Source organism: Cnephaeus nilssonii (assembly GCF_951640355.1).
Source record: "Cnephaeus nilssonii genome assembly, chromosome: 9".
NCBI lineage: Eukaryota > Metazoa > Chordata > Mammalia > Chiroptera > Vespertilionidae > Cnephaeus > Cnephaeus nilssonii.
In genome coordinates, this window is record NC_137080.1 from 51,958,659 (window position 1) to 51,972,726 (window position 14,068).

A 14,068-nucleotide genomic window follows, 5' to 3' on the forward strand; every position below is an offset into this window, starting at 1 on the left:
GAGAGAGAGAGAGAGAAATTTTGGTGTGAGAGACACACCTCGATTGGTTGCCTCCTGTGCATGCCCTAACTGGGACCGGGGATCAAACCTGCAACCCAAGTACATGCCCCTCTGGTGCGTGGTCTGATGCTCTAACCACTGGGAATACTGGCCAAGAGTAGAAAATGTTCATGGAATTTTAAACTCCATTTCTTTAGTTGTCACCAGCTAATTTACTATTTCACTTCATTAAAAAATACTTTATGAACAATTTCAAACATAAGGGAAATAGAACAGTATTAAAAAAAATCCCACATGCGTAAACCTAGATTTAACAATTCTTAAGATATCTAGTAAGAGTCAAAACATTTATGTGGTTCCTTTTTTTTTTTTTTTTTTTTTAGAGTTCTTAGTTTATTAATCCTCTAATGAAAAATCTACACAATCACCACAGATAACGTCACTGAAGAACCTTTACTCCTTCTTTTGCCAGCACCAACACTGGCCTTGTGCTCCCCCTGACTTTCTTCATTCTGTTCTTGTGTTCCTTTCTCTGCTTTTTGAGGTTTTCTTCTTATACAAGGCCATGTCTTGCAAGTCTGTGTTTGGGTTCATTTTTCTTTGCGTAATCCAAGGAATCACAAATCATGCCAAAGCCAGGATGGGTTTGCTACCACCAAAGTATGTTCTGAATTCAGACACAAAGATGATATCTGGTTTGGTCTCAAACATTTTGGCTAATTTTTCCTGAATTATATCTATATATAACTACTTAAGTAGTTCATTTTCAAATATTTTATAGCATGAAATTATAAGTAGAATAGCCATTTAAATACCTAAATAATGAAATAAAATTTATGAATTCTATAATTTACTGAATTCTGATTGTTGCATTGATTTAAGAAAACAAAAAGTCTAAACTAAATGGCACTAAAAATGTGGGATTTCCCATTCCAGTGAATCATTTTATAATATAGTAAAATTTGTATATTTTTCTAAGATCTTTGTGTCTTAACTTCAAAATTGTGTCTGAATTTGAACCAAATGAATATTTCTTAGAGTTTTCAAGTGTAACTTTTTAGGCTATAATGCTCATGTATTTTTGTTAAAAAATTTTTGTATGTGTAGAATGGTATTTTATGACTCCTTTGGAATGCAATAAGAGCTATGAAATCCTCCCTTAGAAGAAACATTAATGTGAATTCACAGAGATTTGCAGATAATCTCACGAATCATAGAGTCGCTTTAGGCCATCTGTTGGCCCCAGATTACAAGCCCTCTGTTTTGGGTGTTCCTAAGCGGTAAACACTTGCTTCCTTGTGTTGTAGGGGCTGACATAGCTGAGGTGATGCTGGATTTCATTGACTGGCTGACCCACCAGGAATTTGGCCGAAGGTGTGTGGTCAGTATCAGAGATATCCTGTCCTGGGTTAACTTCATGAACACAATGGGGGAGGAAGCTGCTTTGAAAAGGCCAGAGACCATCTCCACTGTGACAGCTTTTGTCCATGCTGCATGCCTGGTGTACATAGATGGAATAGGTTCAGGTATGTTGTCTGTTAGCTGGTGGGAACAAGGGGTTAGGGTAAAGCAGAGGATGAAATAGATCAAGTCCAGACCTCTTACCCAGATACTTTATAGAATCACTTACTCTAACAAAATGGCTTTCCTTTTCTTTATACTCTTTTTGAGATGTGGGTAGTATAAAAGATATGCCCAAAACTTCTCATTACTTATAGGCAAAGGACTTAGTAAACATGAAGTGGTGATTCTGAGTAGAAAGAAGACTGTTGGAAATGCCCTTGCTCCTAAAGGACTGGATAATTCTTCTTTTTAAAAAAATATATTTTATTGATTTTTTACAGAGAGGAAGGGAGAGGGAGAGAGTTAGAAACATCGATGAGAGAGAAACATTGATCAGCTGCCTCCTGCACACCCCCTACTGGGGATGTGCCTGCAACCAAAGCACATGATCTTGACCAGAATCTAACCCGGGACCCTTCAGTCCGCAGGCTGACGCTCTATCCATTGAGCCAAACCTGTCAGGGCTGGATAATTCTTAACATAAATGTTATTTATAGCTATTGGGCCTGAATCCTTTATTAGTTTGTTTTAAGTTTACTGTAATTTAATAAAATTCAGTATTTAGGTTCTGCTTCTCAGCCATGAAGATTAGAAATATAAACCAAAATGACCAGTACTATCTCCATGCTGATCTATCATGGGGTGCCTGGAGCACTTTACTGAATAAGTTGCTGCTGAATTGATGATCTGTAAATTGTGGGGAGAGGTTAGCAGTTGTATTTCTGCTGTAATTCAGCTAGGGGCTTCATTTCCCCAGGAAACTTCCCTAGAGCTCCTGCTGAATGGTTGTGAAGCTTGGGGTTGTGCTGTTGTTTGATGGACTAATTTTCTGTCTTTTAGGAGTCACTTCCTCTGGGTTTGGTACGGCCCTCTTGGCTCGCAAAGAATGTCTGAAATTCCTAATCAAGAAACTTTCCAAGATAGTCCGACTTACAGAATGTCAGAAAAATGAATTAAAGATTTATGACAGACTCAAGGCCAAGGAATTCACTGGGATAGATAATCGTTGGGGAATTCATCCATTTTTTATACCAAGAGGTAAGGAGGATTATAAATAAATGAAGACTCTCTTCTTATATGTCATAGGTACTTGACTTTTACTATGACTTTTTGTTTTATTGTGTCATACTAATCATGATTTTTGAACTAGTTATCTGAATTACCTGGTAGAATCTGACTTGGCATGACCTTAATTGTGAGTAGTTAAAAACATGTGAGTTGGCATGTAAAAGTAGGGGAAAATATCGTTTTAATGTATGAATAAATTGTCTTGCAAAAATGCACTTGTTTATTATTTGGTGCTCAAAACAAGAGGTTTTCTCTAGTAACAATTGAGTCCATATATTCCAACTATAGAACCTCATCACCTTTTAAAAAAAATAGTTTTGTAAATTCTTGAGGACAGGTTTGTATCACTCATCTGTCCCTGGCATCTTATATGCAGCCTAGCAGTCAGTCATAGGCATTCAGGAAATGTGTGTTGATTTAGTGAATGGATGAACAAATGATTGATTAAATGGAAAATGCAGGTAATGGATCCTGAATTGTCTTGGTGGCCTAAAAACCTTGGATGAAATTGTTTAATATGGGACCATCTATGTTATATGCCTAGTTTACACTTGACTTTAAGAAAAATACCTACTTATAAGGTAAATTGTACAAATACCTGCACTATTTCCAGGTATAGATTGTGATAGGTCTAGCTTTCCTATGTAGTAGGTATATGTATAGGTAGAAGAGATGGAGCGATTTGTGCAGTAGACACAATGAAGGAAAGTATGCTTCTGGCTATTCCGCTAAAGCATTTTATGGGCCCCAAAGTGGGGAAATGTTGAAATAGGGCTAAGCATTTTCACCACAGATGGCATCTCACTTACTGATAGTCCTTGGGTTGGCATGTGTATATGATTTGGTGATGTCCAGCTTAAATATGTGGATTTTTTTTCTCTCTTCTTAAGGACCTGTCCTACACAGGAATAACATTGCGGACTATGCACTCAGTGCTGGCACGACAGCTATGAATGCCCAGAGGCTCTTAAGAGCTACAAAACTGAACAAACCCATTCTCCTGGAGGGCTCCCCGGGTGTGGGCAAGACGAGTTTGGTGGGAGCATTAGCAAAGGCTTCAGGCAACACCCTTGTTCGAATCAACTTGTCAGAGCAGACGGTAAGCTCAGTAGTCCTACGGCTGATGAGGACAAGTATAGGGAGTATGTTTGTATCTGTTTATAATCTCTTAATCAGGAAGAGTGATGACATTTTCAGTATCCCAAATACTTCATGGCTATGAAAGACCACAGCAACGTGACCTTCCAAAATAATTCTTTTGAATTCATTAATAGCTGACATATGTAATAATATTCTCTCTGGATGCTTTATTCAAATTCTCTTTTGAGAATTACGCACTTCAGTATTTATTGTAATACTAGAGGCCTGGTGCATGGATTCGTGCAACAGTGGGGTCCCTTGGCCTGGCCTGCGCCCTCTTGCAGTCCGGGACCCCTCGGGATGTCGGAGAGCCGGTTTCGGCCTGATCCCCACAGGCCAGGCCAAGGGACCCCACCCGTGCACGAATCTGTGCACCAGGCCTCTAGTATGCATATAAGACCTTTGGTTAATCTCTTCCCGCCCTCCCCCCATCCCCTTCCCTCTGAGGTTCATCAGTCTGTTCTATGTTTCCATGCCTGTGTGTTGAGCATCTGCCCCCTGGTGGTCATTGCGCATCATAGCTGTCAGCCAGTCGGCCAGTCCCTTAGGCTTTTATATATATAGATAGCTTCTTTTTATTTTTGTCCTTTCTAAAATAAAAATTAGTAGAAATAAAATGACCTTTAAACAACCTTATGAAAATGTGGAACAAAGATGACAAATTAAATGAGAATCTCTTGGAATGGAATCTGAGAGCAGGGTCTGGGCATTGTTGTTAGTTTTTATTTTTATTTATTTTAAATATTTTTATTGATTTTAGAGAGGAAGGGAGAGGGAGATAGAAACATCAATGAGAGCGAATCATTGATCCGCTGCCTCCTGCACACCCCCTATTGGGGATTGAGCCCACAACCTGGGCATGTGCCCTTGATAAGAATCGAACCTGGGACCCTTTAGTCCGCAGGCTGAGGCTCAATCCACTGATCCAAACCTGGTAGGGCTTTTTTTATTTTTTGGTGTGTTTTTTAAAGCTTGCCAATTAGTTTCCAAGTACAGCCACAGTTGAGAACTACTGATGTGGAGCTCCAGCTCCAATTGATGGATACTTGGAGCATTGTGATGAGAAGGTTCTTGGGGCATGACTGGGATCCTGGTAAAGAATGCTGCAAGTAATTAGTTCTGTCTTTGAAATAAGAAGGAAAATTGGCACAAAGCACAAGTATTTATCATTTTAGATTTTATGTCTTGGGATCTAACTTTTATGTAATTTTGGCTTTTTCTCACTTCTTCCCTTCACAAAGGACATAACAGACCTGTTTGGAGCAGATCTACCTGTTGAAGGTGGCAAGGGAGGAGAGTTTGCCTGGCGTGATGGCCCCTTGCTGGCAGCTCTGAAGGCCGGCCGCTGGGTTGTGTTGGATGAGGTGAGGGGATTGTTCACCATGCCAAGGATGGGATGCCAAGTGTGAAGAGCAGTCAGACTTTTCATAGCTCCAGGGCATTTCTGTGGATGATCATGCTGTTGCCTAGTAAAGACAAATTCTCTAATGAAAAGAATCTGCCATGGTTTCTTTTAAGAATAAAAATAGTCATTTGTCAGAAAGCACAAATAGAAGCCCCTCTCTATTTATAGCCTACTAGAGACCCGGTGCACGAAATTTGTGCACGGAGGGGGGGCTGTCCCTCAGCCCAGCCTGCACCCTCTCCAATCCAGGACTGTTGGCTCCCAACTGCTCACCTGCCTGCCTTCCTGTTTGCCCCTAACCACTTCTGCCTGCCAGCCTGATCACCCCCTAACCACTCCCCTGCCAGCCTGATTGATGTCTAACTGCTCCCCTGCCAGCCTGTTTGCCCCCAACTTTCCTCCTCTGCCGGCCTGGTCACCCCTAACTGCCCTCCCCTGCTGGCTTGATCACCTCCAACTGCCCTCCCCTGCTGGCCATCTTGTGCCAGCCATCTTGTGTCCACATGGGGGCAGCCATATTGTGTGTTGGAGTGATGGTCAATCTGCATATTACTCTTTTATTAGGTAGGATAGAGGCCTGGTGCACGGGTGGGGGCCAGCTGGTTTGCCCTGAAGGGTGTCCGGATCAGGATGGGGGTTCCCTTGGGGCGTAGGCTGGCCTGAGCAAGGGGCCTGTGGTGGTTTGCAGGCCAGTCACACCCCCTGGTGATCCAAGCAGAGGCCCTGGTATCTGGAATTTATTTACCTTCTACAATTGAAACTTTGTATCCTGGAGCGGAGCCAAGCCTCCTGCTTGTTCTGTGGCCGGCAGCTATTTCTTTTGGGGTTAATTCACCTTCTATAATTGAAACTTTGTAGCCTGGAGTGGAGGCCTAGGCTGGCCAGGGCTGCAGAAGCTTTGCTTCCTCTGTTGCCGGGGACAACCCTGGCCTGCTCTTTCCAGCTCCGTGGCTGCCGCCATTTCTGTTTCGATTTGTTTACCTTCTATAATTGAAACTTTGTAGCTTGAGTGGAGGCTTAGGCCAGGCAAGGGCAGGTGGAAAGCTTGGCTTCCTCTGTTGACTGGGAAACCTGCTCTCTGTGGCTGTAGCCATCTTGGTTGGGTTTATTTGCATACTTGCTCTGATTGGCTGGTGGGCGTGTCTGGTGGGTGTAGTGAAGGTACGGTCAATTTGCATATTACTCTATTATTAGGTAGGATAAGCTATCCTGCTTTAGTAAGGTAATCTCCAGAGAATAACTGCCTCTTCACTAGTGTTTTCTTGTAGTCTCTGGCAGGCTTGCTGTTTGTATTTTATGGGTATTTTACAAACAGTGTCAACCACTTCATGTTTCATCAGTGCAATAGAGCCTGTGGAAAGTTATCTTAAGAACACACGTGCAAAAATGGTGAGAAGATAATCAGTGTTATATGTGTATATTGGATAAACTAATGACCAGAAGAACAGAGTATGTTATGAGACCTGTGCTAACTGCTGAATCTCAGTCACTGGCAGCCAACTTGAGAAAGGAAAGTGATATAGAAAAATAAAAAATTTAAGGTTGTGTCTAAAGGAGTCAAGTCAGTTTGGGATGTGCCGTGTTCATGCTAATTTAGGAAAAGGCTAAGAAGTAGTTGTGGAGCTTAAATTATTAGAGTGATGAAAGTGCTACTGATGAAACCTGACATAGGTCCCAGCTGGTTCCCTGAATTCAGACCCCTTTGGTCAGAGGGTGTTCTGAGCATTCCTTTTCTGCAGAGCTGCTTCCTACTTACTAGAGATACTAAGGAGAAAGCTGTTTTTTCTCCCCACCAGATTTTTTTGAGAAGGATGTGTGATAGAATATTCATTATCCAGGAAAAAAGAATGCCTAGTTTTAAAGCTTAAGACTTTCGACCATACTCCAATTGGATGAAAATGCATCTAGGGACCACAAGGCACTGGACTTGCAATCACACTTCACATCTTCTAGAACCTCACCAGTTGGAAATATACAGAGCAGTTTGTGCTTCTGTAAATATGACATTTGAAATAGTACTGTAGTTTGTGTTTGCCCATTTGAATTTTATTGATTCACATTTTCCCAATTGAAAATTTCCATGGTACTTAAAACCACCCATACTTCCCATTGCTGAGCTCTGAACTCAGCATCTGAAGACCTCCATTCAGCTCTGTTCATTTGTGGCACAAAAACCTTGTATTCATTCTTGTTCACAAAACTGTTGGTGAAAGTTAGCTATGTAGATCCATTTTATGTAGTTTATATCATGATTTTTAGGCCCATTTGGAGATTATTCAGTATTTGAGCTGGGAAAGATATTTACTTACCTACGTATGTATAGAGCTATCTTGCCTCATCTTTTAAAATTCCAGAGTACAAAAAAGATATATCTATGTATTGACAAGTTTTTCTTGTAAGCTATGATTTATGAAGTAGGTCAATATGAGCACACATAATAGATACAGTTTAATTTTAGAGAAGATTTTAACTGCTTTTTGAAAAGTTCAGCCTTAATATTTATTTAGTTTACTTAAATATTGATAATTTTTCTACATCAAATCTAACATGTATATGAAAGACTAGTAGGATGAATATACATTAATCCATCACTCAATTTAAGAAATAGGATGTTTCCAATACTGTTTGAGCTTCCTCTTACTGAAGATAACACTATCTTTCATGCATATTATTCCTTTGCTTTTCGTTATATTTACACTGCATTATACCACATGTGTGTATTTTCTTCTCCAAATAGCTCAACCTGGCTTCTCAGTCTGTATTGGAAGGACTCAATGCTTGTTTTGACCACCGAGGAGAAATCTATATTCCTGAGTTAGGAATGAGCTTTCAAGTACAGCATGAAAAGACAAAGATTTTTGGTTGTCAAAATCCCTTTAGACAAGGAGGCGGGAGAAAAGGCTTGCCCAGGTCTTTCCTTAACAGATTCACTCAGGTAAGATATCCTGTTATCACAGAGACCACAGATGGAGTGTTGGGAGTAATAAGACTGCTTGCTGTTATGTAGCTATTAGGATGCCCTCTGTAAGAATGAGGGAGAATTAGTTTAAAGATTTGTTTTTCAATTCCATGTCTTTATATGATGAATATCAATGCAACCGCTTTTCATTATAATTTCTCTCCTGGTGTGAATCCCTTGTTTTATGTCCGAGAGGACCTGGTTTATTTTCAGTTGGAGGAGAGTAAGGTCACCATTTTCTGTAGGATTCTATTACTGTTCTCAGGATTAAGGCCAGGGTAAACCTTTTCAAGTGTCTGCATAATCTATTAAGACATTAAAAGAATTTTATAATGAAAATAATGCATTTTAATTAAAGAAAAGTCAGAACAGAAAACTACCAGGAAGAATTAAAAATCCAGTATTCTCCATATCAAAGTCAACTATAATTCATATTTGGTATATTTTCTTACTGCCTTTATTCACATTTGCAGAGATAGTAGAGAGAGAGGAGAGCATATGCTCAATTATTTTAACATCTGTTTTTTAAAGTTTGGCTAATCTAGTGGTTTGGAAATGGCTATAGATGTTAGCTTTCTTTAATGTCCCTGTCCCTTGATAATTAAGAATTTCCTAAGTATCTTCTGAGAGTAGTTTATTATGAAAAATTTCAGATATTGAAAAGTTGAACAGATTTATATGTTCATATGCCTACCATTCAGAATTTTGGTAGGAAATTTTAAAAAACATACTTAAAAATGAATTGCATATATCTTTTTTTCTTTAATTTTGTTGAGTGGAGCTAACAGGAAAAAACCCCCAGTTGCTTTATATTTCAAAGATTTTATATGCTTCTGTGTCTTAAAAATGAAAGAAGTTTCTAGAACAGAAAAAACTGTGTGTGTGTGTGTGTGTGTGTGTGTGTGTGTGTGTACAGCTGATACCAATTAAAAATTTTATATCACAAGTGGTAGTCATTTTTGGTGTTTAGTAAAGGGAAACTATAGAATCTCTCCATGTTATTTTTGGATTTTATAGGTCTTTGTGGATCCCCTTACAGTAATTGACATGGAGTTCATTGCTAGTACTCTGTTTCCAGCCATTGACAAAAATATTGTTAAGAAAATGGTTGCTTTCAACAATCAGGTAAATACCTACTTATATTAATTGTTCTTTATTTTCCTGGCTGTAATTGAACTATTATTTTCTGGGACACTACCAAATTACCAGTCTTTCTAATATAAGTCACAAGTTTATAATGGAATGGAAGCTACTATTTTGAGGGTTACAGTAATTCATTTTTGTTCCATGTATCAATGTTAATGCTTACAGGGTATTCCTTGTATTTAGAAGTTTGGATTAAAAAAGGAGACATCTAAATCAAGCCTATTAATTTCTGTTTCAGATTATGTATGCATTTATACTACGATAATAGTACTTAATGCAGTGCTTAGCAATGGGACATGTTTGTTTTTTGTTTTTTTTTTTAATATATTTTATTGATTTTTTACAGAGAGGAAGGGAGAGGGATAGAAAGCTAGAAACATCGATGAGAGAGAAGCATAGACCAGCTGCCTCCTGCACATCCCCCACTGGGGATGTGCCCGCAACCAATGCACATGCCCTTGACCGGAATCGAACCTGGGACCTTTCAGTCCGCAGACCGATGCTCTATCCACTGAGCCAAACCGGTTTTGGCATGGGACATGTTTTTTAATAAAGGTATTTTCTTTTTAGATTGATCATGAAGTGACTGTTGAGAAGAAATGGGGGCAGAAAGGAGGACCATGGGAATTCAACCTCCGGGACCTTTTCCGCTGGTGTCAGTTGATGCTGGTTGACCAGTCCCCTGGCTGTTATGATCCTGGTCAGCATGTGTTTTTGGTCTATGGTGAAAGAATGAGAACCAGGGAAGACAAAGAAAAGGCGAGTATCACATTTTTGCTTTGTGTTTCTTACCATCTGGAAGTTGATTTCTTCATAAGGGAGAGAAGGGGCATACTCACAAATATTAAATTCAGTAAAGCTGCTTGGAAATTTAGAAATTAAGGGAAAGCCTATACATTTACCTACCTCAGGGTCTCATAGTATAGAGTAGTTTGCATTGGAGTACACACTGTGCTCACCCAGCTGAATCCTCATGATGTAAACTTTCCTACAACAGTATTACCTCCAGTGCTAAAGGATAGGTTTCCATCCTCTTTCCAGGCACAAAGAGAAGCAGCAGCAGCAGGAACAGACACCCAGTGGGAGAGGGGGGCTTTTATTTTTTAAAGGTTTTTTTGTTTTTAAATAAGTGTTAGATTACAAAGTATTTTATCTAAAAAGTATAAGTGGATATAAAGAGAAGATAATCTAAAATGGAAATAAAAATACCCCTTCATAAATAGAAAATAAAACTTGAATTCCCAGCTTCATAAACTGTAGTAATGTGCGCATTTTACTTCCTGGTAAAGTCCAGTTTCCCTGAATACTCTAAACAGCTGCCGGTGGGAGGTGCTGTCATGACCTCTTACAGATGAGGACCCAAGGCTCAGAGTCATGGAGTCTCACAAGTAGCAAGTGGTAGAGCCAGCTCTCAGCCCAGACCTTTCTTCCGCCACATCACAACTGCTTAAAACTAATTAACACATACCTATGCATTAGAAGTAGTAACTTCCTTCTTGAAATCTGACACTGTGGCTGTCCCATAGTGCATGTAGTTTTCACACTTTTCATTCTGCTCAGTGCCCAGATCCCTTTGTATGTGGTATTCAGCATCCAATTAGATGGTAACAACTCATTTATTATGTGTAAGTGGCTTTCTGTTGTTATAAGCAGGATAGAATGTTCTGCTAGTATTCTTTTTACAGCTTTATTGATATATAGTTCATGTACCACCAGCTAGTATTTTAATTTCTTTATTCTCTTACTAGGTACAGTGTGTAAATTGTGACTAGACACTCGCCAGTTGTTGGGTAATGGAGGCTGGTCAGATGGTGCATCACTGTAGGCTGTAGAAGGTTTCTACCACTCCTCTAAATGAGTTATTATAATTGACCAAATAGATTTTTCTGAAAAAGGAAATTAAATGGTAGGAAACAGTAGGAGAAAGACTATAAAAGCTGGAAGGGTTCAGATAAATTAAATCTGACTTTATAAAGCAAACTGAACCATGTAGATTGTGAAAGTATTTATAATTTTTACTCCGGTGGATTGTCAGGGAGAGGAGATATGTTTTAGAGTGGATTATAAAGTCAGAAATTGCCTGGACCCAGGAGTAGGTGACAAGAGCACTTTCTCTTGTCAATGTTTAGCATTGATTGTGATTTTACCTTTTTTCCTCTTAATATTTCTGAAATCTACATATGTATATATGTATGTATATATGTATGTTGAGGTATAATTGACATGCAATATATTAGTTTCAGGTGTACAACACAATTTGATATTTGTATACATTGCAAAATGATCACAATAAGTCTAGTTAATATCTATCACCTTACATAGTACAAATCATTTTTTTTCTTTTGATGAGAACTTTTAAGATCTACTCTCTTAGCAACTTTCAAATATGCAATATAATATTAACTGTAGCCACCATACTGTAGTGATTATGTACAGTATATCCCCATGACTTACATATAATAGCATTATTTTTATTTTCTGACTTCAGCCCAGTGAGCAATGGTGTGTATAAGTGTTTGACACTTTGTTAGAAATAAGCAACTTGGTGTAAATATTTCATGTGGCTGGAATTTAACGGCTGCTAAGGTCTAAATTGGTGTTTTTTATTACTCCCCCATCACCCTGCCTCCTTTTCCCACCCCTGCCCCAACTCCTTTTAGATTTTTAAAAGTGATCCAGAAAAGAAGTAAGGTTCATGGAAAGTTTTTTAACAGTGTTCCTGCTAAGGAAGAGATAACTAAATGTAAATAATGAGAGAAATAACTTTGGTTGTCAGGTTACATAAATATTTAGAAGGATAATACAGTGCTTTTGTAGTCAGACTGCCTTAGATTTAAAATCGGTTACTAACCATGAGCAAATAATATAACTTGTGAATCCTGTTATCCATCTACATATATAAAAGCTTAAGCGACCAGACGACGGGTCGCTATGATGCGCACTGACCACCAAGGAGCAGACGCTCAACACAGGAGCTGCCCCCTGATGGTCAGTGTGCTCCCACAGCGGAACGCTGCTCAGCTGACCTACGGGCGCCAGACTCTGGGTTCACAGCTGGCAAGCTCAGCTGCGGTGACGCAAGCCTCTCCCACCTCGGTGGCAGCACTATTGAGCGGTAGCTACTGGGCGGCAGCAGCAAGTGCAGCGGGACTAGCCTGGGCTCGGGCTCTTCCCCGGCCGCCTGCCGATTCACATACTACTACATCCCCCCAAGGGACCCCGGAGTGCGAGAGGGCACAGGCCAGGCTGAGGGACCCCACTGGTGCACGAATTCATGCACCAGGCCTCTAGTATCTATATAATAAAAAGAATATCTATTTTGTAAGGCCAAATTATCAGAAGTAATCTCTATTAAAACCCACTATAATGTTTGGCACATAGTAGGTACTAAGAAATAGACATTTTTCTTTATAATATTCATATTGTTGTCCTCCTCTATCTTTTTAGCCTGTATCTTGAATGATGAAAACAAATTTCTTTTTTTATCTCTAGATTTGCCATTGTATTCATGCTTTATTTGAATTTATGGTACATTTACAATGCATTCTCAAATAGTTTGAGATTATATGACTGCTCTTTTCTTGAGCTCCAATTTGCTTTCATTCTGAAGAATTAAATAGATGTAATAAGAGAAAATCCTAACGGATAATGATATTGTGAGTAGTTTTCTCACAATATTGTGACTCAAATTGATGTGCATGTTTTCAAGAAGTATTTATTCTAGAAGGTGTGACTCAGAATTTGATAAAGTGATTTGTGTTTTGATTGTACCATCTTCTTCCTTTAGGTCATTGCTATATTTAAGGATGTGTTTAGTTCAGATTCAAACCCATACGTGGGAACCAGACTATTTCACATTACTCCCTATGATGTTCAGGTGAGACGACCAGCAAAATCCTCTATTCTTTTACAATTTTCTGATTTCTTCCGGTCTCACTACCAGGCACACTTGCTAAGTCTCACTGGCATGTCTTTTTCAGCTGGGCTACTCAGTCCTTTGCCGTGGCAGCTATGTTACTCCCCCATCCCGCCATCCCCTGTTGCTCTTGCACCAGTCTTTACAGTCTCTGGAGTCGATTATGAAGTGTGTGCAGATGAGCTGGATGGTCATCCTTGTGGGTCCAGCCTCTGTGGGAAAGACCAGTCTGGTCCAGCTTCTGGCACAACTTACTGGTCACACGTTAAAGATCATGGCTATGAACAGTGCAATGGATACGACAGAGCTTCTGGGCGGATTTGAGCAGGTAAGTGGTCTGATTGGTAGTTTTCTGGGTTGGTGGTGACTATAAGCAGCAGCAGAATTTGGCTCTGGCAAATGGCTGTCATGAATTTACATGCTCTGGATATTTCAGGTTGACCTTATACGGCCCTGGAGGCAGCTGCTAGAGAAGGTGGAGAGCACTGTGAGGGCACTGTTAAGAGACGGCCTCCTTGTCAGTGCTGATGATGCAGAAGTAGTCCTGCGGGCCTGGAGTCATTTCCTTCTGACATATAAGCCCAAGTGTCTTGGAGAAGATGGTAAAGATGTCACGATGGAGATTGTCAACAAGCTGGAAGCAGTATTATTGCTTATGCAGCGACTCAACAATAAAATCAACTCATACTCCAAGGCAGGTGTGTGTGTTTGGATGGGTGTATCAGACATTTACCATTGTCCATTTAGTGTCCATGTACAGGTAATATATTTGTAAATGTGATGCCCATAATTTTTTTAGTGATTATTAGCACCCAAATTTTGAAGCTGTTTGTCTTAGAAAGTAAACTGAAGCTGATGTGCAGTATCCACA

The 14,068-nt window shown here is 39.7% G+C and overlaps 1 protein-coding gene across 3 annotated transcripts in view; it reads left to right on the top strand.

Annotated features, from left to right (window-relative positions):
* Window positions 1-14,068, top strand: part of MDN1 (midasin AAA ATPase 1) — a 151,513-nt gene that overhangs the window by 65,031 nt on the left and 72,414 nt on the right. For all 3 annotated transcript variants that reach the window (XM_079780520.1, XM_079780521.1, XM_079780522.1), the window contains exons 34-43: window positions 1,308-1,526; window positions 2,404-2,601; window positions 3,522-3,730; window positions 5,013-5,135; window positions 7,914-8,111; window positions 9,153-9,260; window positions 9,852-10,040; window positions 13,069-13,158; window positions 13,262-13,525; window positions 13,634-13,895. In XM_079780520.1, the coding sequence (XP_079636646.1) occupies window positions 1,308-1,526; window positions 2,404-2,601; window positions 3,522-3,730; window positions 5,013-5,135; window positions 7,914-8,111; window positions 9,153-9,260; window positions 9,852-10,040; window positions 13,069-13,158; window positions 13,262-13,525; window positions 13,634-13,895 (1,860 nt within the window). The remainder of the gene's footprint in view (window positions 1-1,307; window positions 1,527-2,403; window positions 2,602-3,521; window positions 3,731-5,012; window positions 5,136-7,913; window positions 8,112-9,152; window positions 9,261-9,851; window positions 10,041-13,068; window positions 13,159-13,261; window positions 13,526-13,633; window positions 13,896-14,068) is intronic.